We start from the raw sequence: 13,703 nt of genomic DNA, 5'->3' as shown, positions 1-13,703 counted from the left end.
GACGCTCAAGCACAGCAAAATTCCGATCGTTAAGGTTCGTTGGAACTCGAGACGTGGACCGGAGTTCACGTGGGAACGCGAGGATCAAATGATGAAAAAGTATCCTCACCTTTTTGAAGGGCTGACCAAACACAGAAAACCGCGAAACCCGGTAAACCGTCAGAAATCACCGGAGGTATGAATTAAATTTCGGGACGGAATTTCTTTCTACTAGGGGATGATATGACAAACTAAAAATTTTTCTTACTTTTTCAGACACTCATCACGACTTGACTCAAATTTTCGGGACGAAAATTCTTTAACATGGGAATGATGTGACAATCGTCAATTTCAGGTTAACTCCGTTAACTCAACTCCGTCAATTCAAACTTAAGATCATTGAATCTATAACGCACACCTCATTACATTTAAACTAGGGTTTAAATGACGCTTAACACTTACTACATGTGTAGTCTTTCGGGAATTGCACCGAAACGCAAACGAGTTGACGCAAACGATTGATGAATAAACGAAAAACGTCAAAACAGTAATTATGTGATAATTATGTGTTAGACTTATGTGTTATGTGATAACATGGTTATAAACGTTAACTCAATATGTAAACAAGTTAGTTTAAGCTAGGAAAGGTAATACTTAGAAGTGGAGGGGCCAAAGTGTAACATGTAGTATTATAAATAATAATAATAACTAAACCCTAACTTATTATTTTCTTTCTCTTCCAAATCCCGATCGGAACTCTCCCATCCCCCTCCCTTGGCTGCCGTCACCAATACACACACATACAACCATCAATTTCAAGCTTTTGATTCAAGATTAAGGTGCTAGGAAGGTATAATCAACTATCCTATGCATCCTTTATACTTAATCTTGAATTTTATTGGGTTAATTACAAACCCTAGATGCCGATTTTTATATGTTAGTGTGTTCATATGATTTTGTTTGATTTGATGATGTATTGATGATGATTTGATAACTAGAATTGATATTGTTACATGTTAATTGTTGTGTCTTTGATTTGAGTTCAAACAAAAACCCTAATCATGTATGTAATGTGTAATTGATGTGCATGGATAGTGATTATGGAGTCTAGAGTGTTATATGAATGCATGATGGTCCATAGATAGTTAATATGTTGAGTTTGGATGCAAACAGTTTCTGGACAGATTGTGTTATTGATGTTTAATTGACTTATTGAGTTAGGAACCTAACCCAAGTAGTCTTGCATTTATTGGATTTTTCGTTTAGCGGGAATTTCAAATAACATTCTGTTGCGCATGAATTTGACTGTTATGAGTTTGCTGTAATGATTTGATGATTGTAAGAAACCTATGTGGAATAAAAATATAATAAAATATGTTCTGGAAACCTAAGACATATGTGCTTCTGTGATGATTTTTGGTAAATTAATTGAGATGCTATGATCGGTGGAATAGTACAATCTTTCAAGTAGAATTTCTGTCTCGGTGAAACTAGCTGCTGAGTTTTGTGAAAATGCATGAAACATGATACTTGCTATATAATTGTTATGTTTGGACCAAATTACCCTTGCGGGGAATAATTGCTAATTGATTGTCATGATTGGACCAAATTGCCCTCATGGGGAATAATGGCTAGTTAATTGTTATTTGTTGACCAAAATGCCCTTACGGGGAGTAATTGCTAGTGATGTACTTTATGAATACATGACACGTATATAATTGCTTACACATGTAACGTATCACAAATACATTTGTTAAAGTCACACACGATTCACAAACGAAACACGGAACATGTTATGTACATAGGTATTATGTGCCGAGTCTAGAGACTTGATAATATTCCGACACTTAGAGGAATCTCTTTGTTGTTTTAGAACGCTAGAGAGAGTTTTTCTGTGACGCGCATCCTGGTGATTTAATTTGGGAATTTCTTCGCAAACAGTGAGTTTCACTTTCCCCTTTTAAACTTTTTAAACGCTTTTCACTTGGGGGAGATAACATACTCCGAAACGCATTTAAGATTTTGTTAATATAGATTATATATCACTTGTAAAGACTAAGTGGCAAGCGCGTTAACTAAAGTCCTTCATTCACATCGAACCGTTTAATATTGGATAATAGCGAGTCATTGTTGAGTAGTACTACTGGGTTTGACAAACCCCACCCAACGCTAAACTCGACTGGAGGTCGAGCGGGTGTAATCTTGGCTAAACACATACCATGGTCTGGATGACCTGGTGGCAAGGCAAATGATAAACAGTCAGCTTCGGTGTCGAACACTTAGTGATACTTGTTTTATAGGCTAGCTACCTATAGATATATAATTGACATAACACTATCTGGTAACGCAAAACGCTGTAACGCAAAACGCTGAACGCAAACGCTAAACGCTTTATTTTTATTTAAACTTGTGAACTCACCAACCTTGTGTTGACACTTTTAGTATGTTATTCTCAGGTAGCCGAGGCGGGCGCGCGGTTTAGGAACATGCATTGCTTGAAACATTTTTAATTATGCAAACTTATTTTTAACGGTTATCATTGGTTTTAAGTCGTCCTGCGTGACGCAACTTTTGGTTAAAGGTTTTTACGCTTCCGCATTAAATTACTCGTAAACGTTTTTCATGGTTTTGAAACTTTGTTTTATGGTTTGATTATAACTAATGATTCCGATCCTGTTAGTTCACACCCTCTGACGGTAAAACTCCGTTAGTGGATTTTGAGGGTGTGACAATTACTATGAAAGCTCATCTCCTTATAAAGAGCTCTCAAATCTTTCTTACTTTCCATGTGGGAGGAAATTTCATTTCCTTTTGATACCCATGTGGAATGTTTCGAGTTTATTTTATCTTTCCATGTGAGATGGATTATCTTTTCCCATTTCCTTAACATGTAATAGACTTCCTTATGAAATATTTTTATTTCCTTATGTAATTTTTTTTATTACTTATTTTTGAGAATAATTTTAATCATTCAAATTTACTACGTTATCAGATTTGGATCGAAATTTTGGGGATGTTGCAGTTAGCAGGCCGGAGGGTCAACGGACCCTCCTGCCCCCTTGTAAATCCGTCCCTGCCAACTAGGATGACACGAAAACCACCTTTAGAACATATGACGTTCATTAAAAATTTCTCGGCATGCCGTTTGGTTTGACAAACGCTCCCTCGACATTTCAACCGTGCATGAATGATGTATTTTAGGAAATTTGTTATTTTTTTATTAATGATATTTCAATATACAACAAAAACCGGAGAGATCCTGAGATGTTTGTCTAGTGGTAAGAGGTCTGTCCTTCCTTTGTGGAGACACATATTGATTCTCATTTGGGTCAGTTCGAATGATATCTTGGTGAAATGACGAATCAGAGCTTTAATCCTGGGTTCGAACCAACAGGAGACGATGGTTTACGAATTCCATCCGGTTCCCGCGCAACAGAAGGTACGGTCTCATGGCGGTCAAGAAGTCAACATTGAACATAGCCCCGAAAAAGTAAGTTTACATATGAGATTCATGATTTAAAAAAAAAAGCAAAAAAGTAGAGAGAGATGAACCCAATCGATAGTCCAAGGCCCAAAATTTAGCCCAAACAAGGGTCATAATAACATATGCATTAATTAAGCCCAAGTAACAAGGGTGGGTCAGAAAAATATCACGATTGCCGTCGCCGGAATTCCTGACCGAGTCTAGGGTTCCTTTTGACATCCTTCACTCATCTACTCTACTCTATTAAGGTAAATTACGTTTCTTCTTAATTTGTTGAATTGATTATGTTGAAATTCAATTTGTTGAATTAGATGTTAATTTAAAAGCTACTAATTTTGACCTCTCTAACTACTTTAAGCCAGTAAGTTAAAGCTTATTGTTAGCTAAATTGGATTTGAAACTCAATATTTGTCAATTGAATACTCAGAATAGATAGATAGATAGAAAGGAGCTTAAATTAGGGTTACATAGGTCATAGGTGTTATAAAACTTATTATATTATGCCATAATAATAATAGAAGATCATCCACAGGCACTGTTGCAGAAGTCGCTAGGCACTAGTTGGGTACTGCCTAGGATTAATTGGATTATAAGTTAGCCAATTATTCTGACTCACTTGTGGCAATCAGTTAATCACCTTCAAAAAGCATATGTAAAATAACATAATATGCGTATTGGCAAACACTTGTCATCGTTGATTCTATGGATCTAGGAAGTTATTAATCTCATTTTATACTCGAGCCTGTTTTGTTGTATCAGACAATAATGGGGAACCATGTCCAACATGATACTATTATGGCGAGATTCTTCTGACTGAACGACAAATATATGGGCAGTATTACAATTATTGTTTTTAGATGTTAGATAAATATAATACCTCTAATGTGTCATAGGATTATAAGTATCTGCCATTTAGGAAATGAAGGACTATATTACAATGCTGCTTCTAATTTAAGCCCAATTAATAATTAGGAAAATCAATCAGAACAACGATAAACGAAACAAAGGTGTCATGCGAGAGCATTCTGATTGTGTAAGTTGATCATTTCATTTACGATCTGTGCAACTTATTTGGATCATTCGGATTCCTCTGTTATGTGCATACGGCATATGTACACATACATACATGATACATACCTATTACCTTGAGATCTGTTTGAAAATGTCTAGTTGAGTTTTGAGTGATTGCCTAACCATTTGACATCTGCTAATCGGAAATGACATAAACAGTCCCTGTCCCGGTGTTTGAAACTTCAAATAATGAGGAATCGTATAACCATCTTCTTTTGTTTCGGTCTTTCTCTGTACTTAACAAGTGAACATACAGCACATCATTGAGGTCGAGAAGTTGATTCTTTACTTCACAGGTTGACCCTAATTGTTTGCCACACAATAACCATATGTTATAGTCTGGATAAATTACTAGATTAAGTTTAGTAAGAACTATACATGAGTTGATATGAACTATATATAATATGCGTTGATTGTAAGCTTCGACCTTTTTACTAATGTTTATATAAGCTGATCATGTTCAGCATACTGTATTTTCAAGTCTGGATTTGGTCGGGTAAACACTTAGTGAAATGTCACCTTTTACCAAAGCAAGCGTTACTAAGACAACTTATGAAGTTATGAGATTAATCCAACGTGGATTGATTATCAATGTTGATAGTTAAAAAACTTCAATTTAGTGAATATTATAACCCAGTATGCATGGGCTGCACCCAGCTACTTTTTCCATCAAAATGAAAAAACGCCAATGTTTTGTTACTGTTAGTGAGTGTAACTTTAACAGCAGCCAGCTTCTGTGAAACATTGGCAACAATTCATGAAAACAGTAATCCAGATTGAGCAATTCATGCACAAGTTACACAGTCAGTGCTTTGTCTTCTTCAAAATTTTCTGTACTTGAATTATATAATAACGATAGCCTTTCACATTTGAGATCTTCTTGTTTTACATTGTGCATATCCTTGTTTAGAGGTTTCCATGACAGATTAACACTATTTAATTTTCCATGTCACCTGGACATAATGATTCAAATTAACTTTGGTTGATTTTACTAATATGTATATGATTGACAGTTTAATTTTATAGATATTGATGATGATCGCCATAGAAGGATGCGTGCACGGGGATTTAGATAATGTCTATGCAACTCTCTTGCATTTACAACAAGTTGAGAGGACAAAAATTGATCTTCTAATTTGTTGTGGTGATTTCCAGGTCAGACAGTTTTCTTTCCATTATAACTGTTATTATGATATGATGATATAGCAGAACACAGTGACTCTAAATACACATATAAAACCTTTTCACTGTAATTGTATGAAACAGTGCCAATCTGAGATAGTGCTGTTTCTTTGAGCAGGCTGTTAGAAATGAGAAGGATTTGGAAAGCTTAAGTGTACCGCCTAAATACAGGGCCATGAATTCTTTCTGGAAGTTTTACTCGGGAGAAAAAGTAGCCCCATTTCCAACTATATTTATTGGAGGAAATCATGAAGCATCCAACTACCTCTGGGAACTGTGAGTTTTTCTTGTTTTTATTTTTTTTATGATATGTTATCATTGTAAGATCACTAACTATTAGCTGCTGTTTATGTAGATACTATGGAGGATGGGCAGCACCTAATATATACTTTTTGGGATTTGCAGGAGTGGTTAAGTTTGGAAGCATTCGCATCGGTGGTCTTTCTGGAATTTACAAGTCTAACCATTATCATTTAGGACATTTTGAAAGGCCTCTATATGACAGTAGAGATATCAAGTCGGTATACCATGTGCGTGAGTATGACGTTCACAAACTAATGCAAGTTGAGGAACCTCTTGATATATTTGTTTCACATGATTGGCCCCTTGGTATCACTGACCATGGAGATTGTAAAGCTCTTTTACGCGATAAGCCTTACTTCGAGGAGGAGGTAACTGAATTATGTTATTTTGGTTGTTCGCTCATTGGGTTGATAATAAATAATATTGAATATGTTGTACAGATTCAGGATAAAAGTTTGGGAAGTAAACCGGCTGCAGAGTTGCTAGAAAAGTTAAAACCTCCTTACTGGTTCTCGGCTCACCTACATTGCAAATTTGCTGCTTTAGTTCAACATGGTGATGGTGGTCCTGTTACAAAGTTTCTTGCACTCGATAAGTGTATTCCTGGACGCAAGTTTTTGCAGGTACAATTTCACAGATTTTCTTTTATTCCACTAGGCCTCTAAACAAACTGGAGCCTTTTAATAAATGAACATGAACAAATGCTTTTTTTCCCAGTTAGTTAAACGAACGAACATGAACACATCTCGTCCGTTCATTTATGTTGGTGAACGTTCGTTCATTTAATATCATTTATGTTCGTTCATATACGTTACTTTACCTTTGTTTACATTCGTTAATTTATTCATTAAAATTATTTAGGCCTATTACAGTTTTGTGTAGTTTTAATAATTTTTTTAGGCCCAACACATTGCAGTTTACAATTACTTTTAGTCGGTTTTACCTCAGTTATGTTCGTTTGTGAACCTTATGTTTATACAGTTAATGAGCGAGAACATAAACGAACACGAACACGTTCGTTTTCTTAACGAATAAACACTAACAGAAAAACCTTGTTCGTTTAGTTGTTCGTGTTTGATCTTTTGCCCGTTTGAAGTTAAAGTGAGTTAAACGAATGAACACGAACATGCATCCATTTATGTTTGTTTGGTTGTTCAGAAGCCTACAGTCTCCACTGGCGGCTTATTCATGACATAACATTTTTATTTTTTGTTTTATAAATGTTTTTATTTGCTTAGATTGTAGAAGTTGAATCAGAGCCTGGGCCATATGAGATTCAGTATGATGAAGAGTGGCTAGCAATAACTCATAGATACAACTCCATTTTTCCTCTGACTGCAAGACGATCATATTTCGGGTATTTAACCAAGGAAACTTCATTTTCTATAAAACTAGCATACATTCTGTTCTCAACAGTTTTTTGCACATTAAAGTCCCTATACATTTTATATTTGAACAAAATCACGAATCTTTTTTCTAAAAAAAACTTGAAATTGATACAGCTGGTTGTTTTGTGTACGTGCTCATATATGTTTTTACGTGACTTATATTTTTTCATCCTAGTTTATTAAAACAATTTAGATGTACCGGTTACAAACAATTTTGTTTAGACTTAATGTGCAAAAAAATGTTGACGGACTTTTGTGAGAAAAAAAAGGTATGTTGGTTTTTTATGCCTTCTGCACATAAAGTAGGTGAGTTTGTGGCGGTGTAGGAGTAAACAACTTGACTTGAAAGATAGCCGTGAATGGGTAAAGAGTAAGCTGCAATCTAGAGGAAGTAAACCTTTCGAGTTTGTGCGCACGGTTCCATGCTATAATTCCTCTCAAACTGGTCCCGTTTCTGGTATATATTTAAATGTCTCTTTAATATCTTAAGAAGTTACAAGTGAGGTCTTCTTGTGTACTAAACTAGGTTTGTTTGTATGTATAGAGCACAATCGTAATCCTCAAACGGAAGGCTTGTTACAGCTTCTAGAACTTCCATATGTTCTTGATGACACAAACTCATCGGTTTCTAGAGGTATGAAATTATTATTATTGTTTTGTAAAATGTTAATATAATGTGCAGATAGAATATCTTGATTTGATGTTTGTGCATATGTAGTTGATAATGATGGTGAAGATGGAGGCATTGAGGATGAGGATGAAATCCAACTTCCAGATGATGATGATGATGATGGTGATGATTAGAATAAGTTATTATTTTGTTGGTAACAATTTATTAATATTTGATGTTAATGGTTAGAAATTGTAATGTATGACACATGCACTTTTAACCACCAGTTTAACCTGCCAGAAAAGATATAGGTTTGGTTTGGTACTTTGGTTTGGTTTAGGATGTGATGTATGCATGTAAAATAAATAATGCATGTCTAATAACTAAGTGTGTAGGATGGAATTTGCTTTACGTGTAGGTTTGTTATTATTAGAATAGACTTGACGTTAACGGAAAGATGTTCTTAGCTGTAAGGCTGAGGGGTGTGGGGCTTCAGCGGGGGCGCGAGAGCCCCTCCGCTCGCGCCCCCAGGCGCGAGCACCACACCACCGAGGCGCGAGAGGGGCGCGAGAGGGGCGCGAGCGCGGAAAACTAGGGAGAAGTGACATAGCCGTTGGGCTCATAATTTAATAAAAAAAAAAAGTTTTTTCTTCCTATATATAACCAATTTCATATAAATCAATTACCACAACTTCAAAAAAAAACCCAAAATCAACCCATCTTCCCAATTTTTTTTTTAAAAAAAATGTCGTCGTACTCGTCTGATTCCGACTCCTCCGAAGAGGATGATTTGCTTCTTCATGTAGGAGTAGTTTTGACCGCAACCGTGGTCAATCTCTTGCAAAATCAAGCCCATCAACCTCGACTCCCGAGGGTTAGAGCACCACCTCGTGATCGTGATCGATCGGGTGCTAACGATACTTTGATTAGGCATTATTTTAGCCCTCAACCGGTATATGCGGAGTCGGATTTTCGAACTCGTTTCCGAATGAGCAGGCAATTGTTCATGCGTATAGCAAGTGATTTAGAGGCACGGTATCCCTTTTTTCAACAAAGGGAGGATGCTAGGGGTCTCCCCGGTTTTACCCCTCTTCAAAAATGCACGGCTGCTATCCGTCAATTAGCGTACAACATCTCGTCGGACGCTTTGGATGAGTATTTACAGATGTCGAAAAGGGTTGCACGTGAATCCCTTCATTTTTTCTGCCAAGGTAAAAAACATTAATTTTACTTTTTATTAAATATCAACCAATGTATGACATTAATTTTGTAAAGTATATTGTACGTAGGAGTCATATCGACTTACGCTCGGAGATATCTGCGTAAACCTACAATGTATGACATCCAACGCATATATGAGGTGCACGCAGAAAAACATGGTTTTCCTGGGATGCTACGTAGCATCGATTGTACGCATGTTGGATGGGCTATGTGTCCAACGGCCTGGCGAGGTCAGTTCCACCGTGGTGATCATGAAGGGCCGACCCTTATACTTGAGGCGGCGGTGTCACAGGATCTTTGGTTTTGACATGCTTTTTTTGGTGTTGCTGGGTCAAATAACGATCTTAATGTTATCGATCAGTCAAATTTGATCAACGACCTTATCGACGGGGTTGAACCACCTCAATCTTTTGTTGCAAATGGAGAACTCTTCAAGTACGGGTACTATCTGGTCGATGGTATTTACAACGAATGGGCTTTGTTAGTTCAAGCTTTTACAGATCCAATCGCCGACAAAAGGAAGTATTTTACGAAGAAGCAAGAGTCTGCTAGAAAAGATATTGAAAGAGCTTTTGGAGCTATAAAAAAACAATATTATGTTCTGGCGAACCCGATACGTTATTGGACTCGGGAGAGGATAACGGACGTCGTCTACACGTGTCTGATCCTACACAACATGACGTTAGAAGACGAGGGCAAAGCTATCTGCCAAAACTACCAAGGTGACATTCCGCCACAACCGTCAACAATCAGTGATCAACAAAAACTTCACAACATAGCAAATATCAAGAGCCGTGAGATACACGGGGAGCTTCGACATGAGTTGGTTGAACATTTGTGGGAGAGGCGACCCGATGATCTTGTATTAGATTAGTGTTATTATTAAGTATTATTGTTTGTTTAATTTTTAGTATGTTTTTTTTGTAATTTGAATTTTAAAAAAAATGTGTGTTTTTTTAATAATTTATGAGTTTTTTTAATAATACATTTTTTGAATATATTTATAAAAAAATAAAAAAAAAATCCGCTGGAGCCCCTGCTCGCGCCCCTCCACACCAGGGCCAGGGGCTCCAGCGGGGGCTCCAACACCCATCTTATCCAGTTTCTCTCTTTGCCACACGTCACAATATTATTGGCTGGAGCCCCCACTCGCGCCCCCGTTAGAGCCCCCCACACCCCTCAGCCTAAGCATACATTCTAAATCTTAATCCTAAACACTTATTAAACTTTATTCTTTTTTTTTCCTTCTAGATGTTTTATGCCACAATTGTTGGTTGGGGTGGCTGGCTTAGTGATGCAAAAAAGAACATGACAACTCTTGAATAGGAAAAAAAGTTGAATATTATTGAATGACAACTATGTTTCTGTTTATAGGAAGATCATCAATCTTTGCTAGGTTTGATCAAGTCTTGAAATTGAATTGACAGCCTATGAACAGGGACCAAAATAAATGTATGAATTAATGAATTTTAAAAATTGCAAATAAAAATTCAGGCTCTAATTGCAATAATTTTTTTTTTTTAAATTTAGGAAATAATTGTCAAACCTTGGTACCGGGACTCAAGATGATAGAATTCGGGTATGACGACTAGTCTAAATTGTCTATTAGTTATGCGTCTGGTAACTCCAAATGTTGACTCAAGCTATACATTTTTAAGTTTCACATTGAACATTTTGGATATGGACATGACGTCTGGGGGAGAGAGAGAGAGAGATAGAGAGAGAGAGGGGGGGGGGGGGGGGGTCAACGGGTCATGATGGCAATTGTGTGGTTGATCACCTTCACTTGACTGCTAGAAGTGAGCCAAAAAAATCACTTTTCATGTATGACTTTAGTACCAGTTTATGCCAACAATCTCTTAAAAGAACAACTTGGCTACGTGAACATCGGTGCTTCAGATGATGGAATTCGGGTACTACACATGTTAACCGCATATGGCGTTTTACCACAAGATTGGATCATACTAATACTAGACCTTTCCGTTAATTACTTATTGGTCCACTAACTTTAAATGTAGTCAAAGTCATACCCATTTTAAGTTAGCGTTTTCAACTCCATTTACCTTGTTAACTTGTACCAGGCAGAGGCGACAATTTCCGACAACACCTGGACACGTACCAGCACGACATAAAGATAATCATGTTTTGGGTTTCAAATATACCCTGGTTAATACATGGGCCGCGTTTAATTATACATCTTGTGTTTGGGTCGACTTGTTTAACCCATTTATTACCATTCACCAACCAGTTAACGTGTTTTGACTTGATTGCTACCCGTCAACCCATTTGTCACATTTAGATAATTTGGTTAAACATGTCATGTTCAAGTTACATGTTTTTTAGTGTATACAAATAGACATATTGGTTTTGTTTAGGTTGAATCGTTCAATCTGCCAACACATTTAATCTGTAATTATTAACCTGATACCCGGTTGATATAATACATTTTTGTAAAATGTGACACAATTTATTACAATTTAAAAAACTAATGTTAACAAGCTCACATGTAAAGTAGCTTTACATTTAAAAAGTAAATAATAACAATGTAGGCAATGAAGACATATATATATAAACGTTAAAAAGAAAAAAAAGTGTTGATACAATGATACATTATTGTTGAACTTTATCAACCACTTAAGGACACAACACAACAAGTGACACATTATATTATAAACTGATTGGTGTTCATGGCTTCTTAGTTAGATTCTTTTTCCCTTATTCGTTCATACTTTCCTTTCATTAAAAACCGACTAACCGACCAAACAGTCAAACCACAAAGCACTACAAAGTCAAAACAACTTGATTGATCCCACTACTTATGCTTTCTAACACTTGGAAGTAAAGCAAACACATTCCATATTTGTCTAAGTAAACAAGTTTAACAAGTCCTTTAGGATACTCCTACACGTGTTCTCCATAGTCCATACCATTCAATTTTCAAATGTGGGTTGAGTGTGTCAATACTACTTAATTAAAAACTATATATTCTTGACTATTATATCACCAAATTCATGGGGTGGGCACTTGGTTGTCCTTAGGGTTTCTTCTGGTGGGTCTCAGGTTCGAATTCCAGTTAATATACGTGTTCTGAAATATGGACAGCATCAGTGTAAGAGGGATTCGAACTTGGGTAATAAGATATGTCAAAATTGCACTTACATAAAGGTAGCGACATGCGACCAATAATGAGGGAAGAATACCATTTTGAGAGTTTTATCGACCCCCCTCTGTCTCTCTGCTTCGTCTCATGCGCGGTATTGACACATATAATGAAGCCTGCAACTAAATGATGTGAGTTTGTCCATACACTTAAGAAGCTAGCAACCATCCATATATCTATATAGTCTTTTTCTTTTTGACTAGCTAGCTAGCTATATTATGCAACACATTATTCTAAACCATAGCGCTAGCTTTCTTTTATTTAGAAACAGATCCAATTAACATTTGTATATCAAAACAAAACTTCCCAATTATTGTTGAACTTTATCATTTAATCTTTTACCCTATTGACAAATTCAATGCACCCGTACATTCATATATATATATATATATATAAATTATTTTTTCTTTTTTCTCTTTAGAGAAGCAATTAAGTTTGATAATGTACAGTCTATGTCAAAACTAAACAAAGGTATGCATGTCATAATACTAGTTTTAGATAATAGCTGTTTACATCAGTTTGTTTAAAAAGGACAAACTTGTTTTAGACCAAACGACACGTACGGTCTACGTCAAAACTGATAAAAAAAGGTATATACATTTCATTAATATTAATACTAGTTTAAGATAATAAATGTTTAAAAAGGGCAAACTTGTTTAGACCGTGGTTCCATTCATTCATGTATCATATTACCGGAAAATTAGTAATTAACTTAAGCCCTGGTTTTCTTTTCTTTTCTTTCGTTCTTTCTAAACGACGTTTGAAACTACTTTCCATACCTGAGTGAGTCATCCTGATGTCAATATTCCATACTGATTTTGACACTATAGGCCTAACTCACGCATAAACATCATTAAGAAGGAAACCTACAATTGTGGGAAATTAATCCTCCCTCGAGTCAGGTTTCGAACGTGAGACCATAAGATTTCAACCCTTAGAGCATTCACAACCCGTGCCCTAAAAATATATGAGAGAGTTTTGCAAATTATAGGATGTGGTTAGAAGTGGTTGTGAGTAAATGAGAGAAAAATATTACATTATAAAGTTAAATTTGAGGTTTTACTGTATATACTGTATGATATTTTAATATTTTATGAAAGTGATTGTGAGTGAAGAGGAGAGAAAAGATAATCATAAATATATAAAATTGTATTATTTAATTGAAAATGTAATGATTTTTAAGATAATTATATGAGTATGATAGATAATGAGTTGAGAATACTATTAACCATCATCCATGTCAATGGGCTAGAATGCCGACCGCAACCGTTAATATTCTTTAACAAGAAAAAAAAAAGGATAATT

At 35.9% G+C, this 13,703-nt stretch overlaps 1 protein-coding gene across 1 annotated transcript; it reads left to right on the top strand.

Moving 5' to 3' along the window:
• The first annotated feature begins 5,545 nt into the window (after nucleotides 1–5,545).
• LOC143612193 (lariat debranching enzyme-like) lies at nucleotides 5,546–8,304 on the top strand. The gene is made up of 8 exons (XM_077086233.1): nucleotides 5,546–5,689; nucleotides 5,835–5,992; nucleotides 6,072–6,387; nucleotides 6,460–6,642; nucleotides 7,258–7,376; nucleotides 7,734–7,864; nucleotides 7,952–8,041; nucleotides 8,126–8,304. Exons 1-8 carry the CDS (start codon nucleotides 5,567–5,569, stop codon nucleotides 8,209–8,211), a joined length of 1,206 nt encoding a protein of 401 aa, XP_076942348.1. The 5' UTR covers nucleotides 5,546–5,566; the 3' UTR covers nucleotides 8,212–8,304.
• The last annotated feature ends 5,399 nt before the right edge of the window (nucleotides 8,305–13,703 follow it).

Source organism: Bidens hawaiensis, unplaced genomic scaffold (genome assembly GCF_021521415.1).
Source record: "Bidens hawaiensis isolate Kalapana, Puna unplaced genomic scaffold, B.hawaiensis_p1.1 tig00033890_1, whole genome shotgun sequence".
NCBI classification, from domain to species: domain Eukaryota; kingdom Viridiplantae; phylum Streptophyta; class Magnoliopsida; order Asterales; family Asteraceae; genus Bidens; species Bidens hawaiensis.
Note: the sequence above shows the minus strand (reverse complement) of the source record. Positions and strands in the feature narration are given on the sequence as shown.

What these genes read in the sequence shown, in the direction of transcription:
- LOC143612193 (XM_077086233.1), top strand. Translation starts at nt 5,567, where the DNA reads ATGATGATCGCCATAGAAGGATGCGTGCACGGGGATTTAGATAATGTC. An exon ending in TTTGTTGTGGTGATTTCCAG is followed by an intron (nt 5,690 to 5,834) that starts GTCAGACAGTTT and finishes TTCTTTGAGCAG; the next exon opens with GCTGTTAGAAATGAGAAGGA. An exon ending in TCCAACTACCTCTGGGAACT is followed by an intron (nt 5,993 to 6,071) that starts GTGAGTTTTTCT and finishes CTGTTTATGTAG; the next exon opens with ATACTATGGAGGATGGGCAG.